The 6,000-nt window shown below is 39.6% G+C and overlaps 1 protein-coding gene across 1 annotated transcript in view; it reads right to left on the reverse strand.

The window, feature by feature from the left end:
• Positions 1 to 2,396, reverse strand: part of ZSWIM3 (zinc finger SWIM-type containing 3) — a 38,341-nt gene extending 35,945 nt beyond the window's left edge. The window contains exon 1 of the mRNA XM_086932574.1: positions 2,039 to 2,396. Within this exon, the coding sequence (XP_086788700.1) occupies positions 2,039 to 2,193 (155 nt within the window). The 5' untranslated portion in view covers positions 2,194 to 2,396. The remainder of the gene's footprint in view (positions 1 to 2,038) is intronic.
• Between the last annotated feature and the right edge of the window lie 3,604 nt (positions 2,397 to 6,000).

A 6,000-nucleotide genomic window follows, 5' to 3' on the forward strand; every position in this document is an offset into this window, starting at 1 on the left:
TTACATCCTTTGCCATTGCAGCGTTCCCACTACCACCAATACCAGGCGTCCTACCCCGCTCCCCGTCCGGACACTGGACCTCAGACACACGCATCCTTGGGTGCCCTACACATACCGGTTGCATCGGCATACCTGCCTTGACTTATTCCACGGATTCCTCGGCCAACAACTTATTTGTTCGGGCTCCCACGTCGCACCCGCTTACGAAACTCAACGCGGGACTCTCGAACAGGTTTTGCTTTCATACAACTCCATCCTATTACGCTCGGCACACCCCGGAACAGGTTGGAATTATCACTGGTCACATGGTGCCTGCTCTCCTCTTGTTTCCAAACACGGAACAGCCCTGAAGAGTCACAGTATCACTCCTTGTGACGAAACACGTGTCGGCTGGTTGTTTGGTTTAATACAGTCGTAGCCTTGTGATATATAAAATACTTTTTTCAAACATACTCTGGTGTTGACCGCCACATTGTTATTACATGAGACACGCATACTGTATGATATCCTTACCACGTGTACCCAGGACTATTCTCATATGTTGTTAAATTGACTGGGAGGAACCGCAAGAAACGATCTTGATTCCTGATCGATATATATGAAAGAAAATGGGTAATATTCCCTTCTGTAATCATAGCGCTCTGCATGAACTGCACACGCAATTGCCTTAGATCTTGATTCACAAAAGGATACATTGCAAGGTTATAAGTGTGCAGACCTTGACAGTTGCCCATAAACAGCCTGTACACAATGTCACGGAGATGCATCGTTCAAAAACATCTCACTCTTTGGGGATATAAGGAGCTATTTTTGTAACAGTATAGCACTGTGACTAGTGGTGTTATTTGCCATATTGCACAATAAAAATACAAAAATGAGGCATGTGTTTTTATCTTAGCAATATTTTAAATCTGTATATAGGGTCACTTTCCCTTGAAGTATTTGCACTGAACAAGTTTACGTCTTCTAGAAGAAGCATTACATGCGCACATAAGAGTTTCTATTGCAGGCTACGATCATTTTTTATGCAGGTTTCCAGAGTCCACGTTCATTATGTATTTGATGCAGAGAAAGTTGAGATTATCCCCTGATGACGGCGCCCCAGCCAAAACACGTGTAGCTTCCATCAACCGCCAGCCTTCCAATTGTTTACAGTTCATCCTCTCTGTCCATTTGTATGTCCAATACATAATGAAGTCAATCGGTTGTTTTATGGATTCTATAGGTTTGTACATATGTTTTTCATGGATAAGTGATTATGTTGCAATATGTTTTATGTATTATCATCTATCAGAAAATCTATATGAAAATGTATTTTGAAACTGATTAACAACAAATTCAGTACACAACAAAAATCCATTGAAGAGTTTTTTGACAAACGTATATACTTTAACAACAGTCATATGTATACGTTTAATGCACTTGTTTTATGTATCAATTTTGTTAAGTAGCCTGAAACTCATAACCTATAATTATTGAATAACTTGCGTTTAGCATCTTTCTTTCTCCCTAGTGTTATTTTCCCTGCGGCAAGGAAGTTCTATTGTTTTTGTAGGGGTCCCCATTTTCCCAAATATAGTGCTTTCTGTCACAGGGTGGAACTTCGCAGCGCTATGAAAACACGTCACTACTCTCCGCTGCACCAACCAGAATTAAATGAACAACAGTTATAACAACTCAAAAGGTATTGATTCCAACATGCATTTATTTTTCATTGATGGTCTCTAGGTTATATTTTATATGTGTTTACACAAACGGTGAAAGGACAACAAAAAAATGTTGCGTCCCTGCTACCACTGCACTCAGGATCGCAGTTTACATACTTTTTTCTAAAGCACTTCCATGTCTGGATGAACAGCAAAATACGTTGTAAGAGGCGATCATTGAGGCCCCATCTCCAAGGGAGATAGGCACACTATAGCTAACAATTGTGTGTCCTGAATGCAGATTCAGCCCGGTTAAGACACTCGTCGGGGATGTGAACGAGGAAGTGTAGCTTTCTTTTAAAATTGTGTTAAACATATAAGACAGTACTTACGTGATTTCGTCCCTGATGAAGGTTCCATTTTTTCTGTTGTAGCATCTCACGGTTACACAGTTTCGTAAACCATACTGACATTTTGATTCCTTCTTGAAAGACACAAAGCTTTCTTTAAAGTCGTCGTAGTCACGGAAACAGTTGCCAACTTCCATAACAAAACGCTTTCAACGTTCCACGTACCACCTCCTCATGGGGGCCAGGGCATAGAGAGCGTAATGTGAGTTAGCATAGCAGCACATAGGGACGACCATTCAGCCCGCTACTTTCGGACATCCGCAAAGCCCAGACCAGCGTCTGTAAACTTTCTCTCTTATTGGACACCATTTTCGTTAACATCAATACTTCCGGGTCGTATAACAGCCAACCCGACGGTTGAACATATTCTATTTTGCCTTGGCACTCTGTGGACTTGTAATGTGTAAGAAGATATAGGATTGGCAGATCGATGGCAACTCAACCAATCAAAGTGCGCTGTATTGAGCTCACGAGTATTCATTGGCTATTGAAGTCTACATGTGTCGCTGAGGTTTACATCACAGCAGACAACTTCCGTCAAGTAGTGGGCGTATAACAGTTTGGAGTCAACTCGGTCTAGGAGACAGAGTAACTCAAGCGATATTAAAACTTGAAACGGGTAATAACATCTGCTAGAGTCCTAGGAACACCCGCTGCTCATTGGTGGGCGTATGGAGGAAGGTGTTTATTACGGGTTTCCCGCCGCGACTTCTCGAATGGCTGAGTGGGCAGTTCACAGCTTACAGCCGACCAATCACTGCTGAGGGAGGTGTTGTTACTGGTTTCCCGCCCTTTTGGTCTTTTAGCGAAGCAGGGAACTAGCCTGATGTTTTAATTTAGTTCAATAAATTGTGTGACAAACATTTGTGAAAATTAACGTTGACTTCTATGTATTTGGCTTACGTAAAGGTGTTCACTTACATGTAAAATTCTCTAAACAGTAGCTAACGAGTATTTATATTATGCTATCCAAAAAGATAACACTTTGCTGTTAAATTGTTCTGAGTCAGTATTATGCAAATCATGTTGTTGGATTGCACCACAGAGCGCCTCATTTTAAAATGGCAAATTGAGGATATGTTTCCCTAAAATATTGATGCCTAATCTATATTTGAACTTTGTAATTTTCTAGACTTGAAGGACTGAAATTGTCAACTGTCCAATGGATATACTATATATTAAAATCCTTCATGTATTTTATCGAATGCATGAGCAGATTTGTGAAACCTGACATGTTGATGCAAATATTGAAATTGATTATGGCCATTATTCTACAGGTGTTATTTCTAACCGGAGTTAAGACATGATAGATGCCTTGCTAGTGTATACAATCCATAATGCTTCCAGTCTTATCATTGCCTGTAACTGATAATGTATGTGTCAAAATGAGGAAGCTTGCATATTAAATCTCAATCTTCCTTAAAAAAAACAACAACAAAAAAACGGCCTATCGCTGCTGTCTGCAGTGCTACTAAATTATGCAGGGCTCGGGGCACCTATGACCTTTTGAGAATATGACGGCTCTGGGTAGTGGAGGTGAGCAGGTTTAAAAATTATAAGAGAGATATGAGCTGAGCAGGCATACAGTAACTGCATGCATTATCAAAATATAACACACCTCCATCCCTTATAAACAAAACAACATTTACATTAAAGTACAAAAGATGATCAGAAAAACAATCGAAACACTAAAATTAAGATCACTAATTTCAAGGTTGATGATCTACCATGTTACTCTTAAGTACATTGATTTTGTGGATCACATACATGAAGAGTTCTCCAACCTCTTGTTAGCTGCATCTTGTAGACCTTCCTTCCCCCTTAAAGAGTTCTATTTCAATCCACACTCATTTTACTCATTCCTTTCTATACACATTCATGTCACCCTTTAGGCTATCCTTTTGAGAATCCACACTTTTTCTATCATTTAACTGGACAGCATTACGAAGGATTTTGACAACCCTCAAAGGGTCTGAAAACTGACATCCATTCCAGGTCATCCAAACTATTTCAAATCTTGTTTTGTTTTTACAACTCTAAAATGCCCCTCTTGGCATAACTTAATATTCACTTTCGTGTTTCTGGGGGTACCACCTTATCGCTTCTCTTGAGCCAAAAACCATGAACTGTTAATTCATAACTTCCCACATGTTTCAGGGCGGGGCTCAAATCACTCTTACTCGGCCGACTATTCAAAACATAGCTGATAGTTTCCTGACGGATAGATTCTTTACTATATTCTTCCTTCCATTCATTCTCATTAATAGCAAGCATACCCTGATCATGTATTAAGGCAATATGAAAATCCTCCCTTTCATTTGCCATAGATTCCTCAATATCCAAGGGCATCCTAGAAAAAAATAAATCCTTGGTTACGTTCTTCTTTCTGGGAGCATATGCTACTACAGTGTAGATAAAACCTTGTAATCTCATGGACATTCTGGCAATCCTTGTAAAAGCCTTAACCATAACCTTAGTGGTTACCAATGTCACTAAAGGTTTGTGATTGTTACATAATACACACTGTTTATCTCAGACAAATGACCTGAAATGTTCTAAAGGCCATTCACAGGCCAAAGTCTCTTATTAACTGAGTACTTCTCTTGTACTGGAGTTAAATCACGTGAGGCAAAAGCTATTGCCACTTCTTTCCTATCACCATTCATTTGCATAAGAACACCTCAACCCTTTATTGCTGGAGTCAGTGGTAACAATACTCAGTAACTCAGGATCAAAACTGTTCAGTGCTGAGGCACAAGCAATAGAATTCTTTATATTATCAAAATCACAATGGCACTCTTTACTCCAAACAAATTTTGACTTTTTTTTAACAGTTGTCTAATATTAAAAGTCATATGCAAACTCCTGTGCGTACTTGGCATAATACTCCGAAAAGCTCAAGAAGGATTTTATCTCATCCTTATTCGATGGAGCATGATCCTTACATTTTGCTTCCACAAATGATGGTTTAGGTTTAATGCCATTTTCACACAGGACATGTCCTAAATAGGTTACAGATTGCATAGCAAATTTACACTTGGAATATTAGACTGTTAACCCTTTATCCTCCCTAGTGTTGAAAACGTTCTACTAAATATCATCATGTTCTTCCTTGTCCCTACCAAATATCAAAATGTCATCTTGGAAACAGTTTAAAAAAATGTAATTTGCCAAACAATTGATATATTAATATTGAAAAACTGCAGCGGCTGATGCTAGACTAAAATACATCCTTTTGTATTGATAGTATTCTACTGGGATAATAAAGGCTGTATATTGTTTACTATCTTCATGCTGTGAAACCTGGTGGTACACCTCTGATAAATCTATTGTTGTAAACTATTTGGCACCCTTCACTAAAGCAAAAACTTTTAGAATGTTAAGGAAGCGGAAATTTACCAACAACAACAGTATTATTCAAATGACTTACATTTATGCTGTAGCGATTTCCTGGCGTTTTATGAAACATCATCACCGTTATTCTGTGCAAAAACGCAATATTGGGGAAAAAGTGCACAAAACTACATGTCCCAGCATCCCTGGGCTTGACTTGGCGAAGAGTGAAGGCGGTGCACACTTAAGGGCCGCCCAGGGAACAGGAGAGTGCTTGTCAATTTTACCTCGAGGTTTTGGAATGGCGGATGGTGCTCCCCGCCGGAGTTCAGCTTGAAGAAAAGAAGAAAAGCCATGTCCTAGTGATTTTCGACCTGTTGAACTGTGTTTCCTGGAGGACTGCGTAGAACTTGTTTATTGCCAGGTATTCGAGTCGGAAGGAAGCTTCATGAGGAAGCAATCATTTTTGAAATAGTTTTGCAACTGGCAAAGGTCCCGAGCAGCCACTGTGCTTTGAACGCAGAAGACACGTTTTAAAAGGGCAAGCGAGAAAATAGTGAAAGTGTTATCAGAGGGGCGTCTGAGGCAAAGACGCCTTCTGTTGTAACACT

Source organism: Lissotriton vulgaris, chromosome 7 (genome assembly GCF_964263255.1).
Source record: "Lissotriton vulgaris chromosome 7, aLisVul1.2, whole genome shotgun sequence".
Classification (NCBI taxonomy): Eukaryota; Metazoa; Chordata; class Amphibia; order Caudata; family Salamandridae; genus Lissotriton; species Lissotriton vulgaris.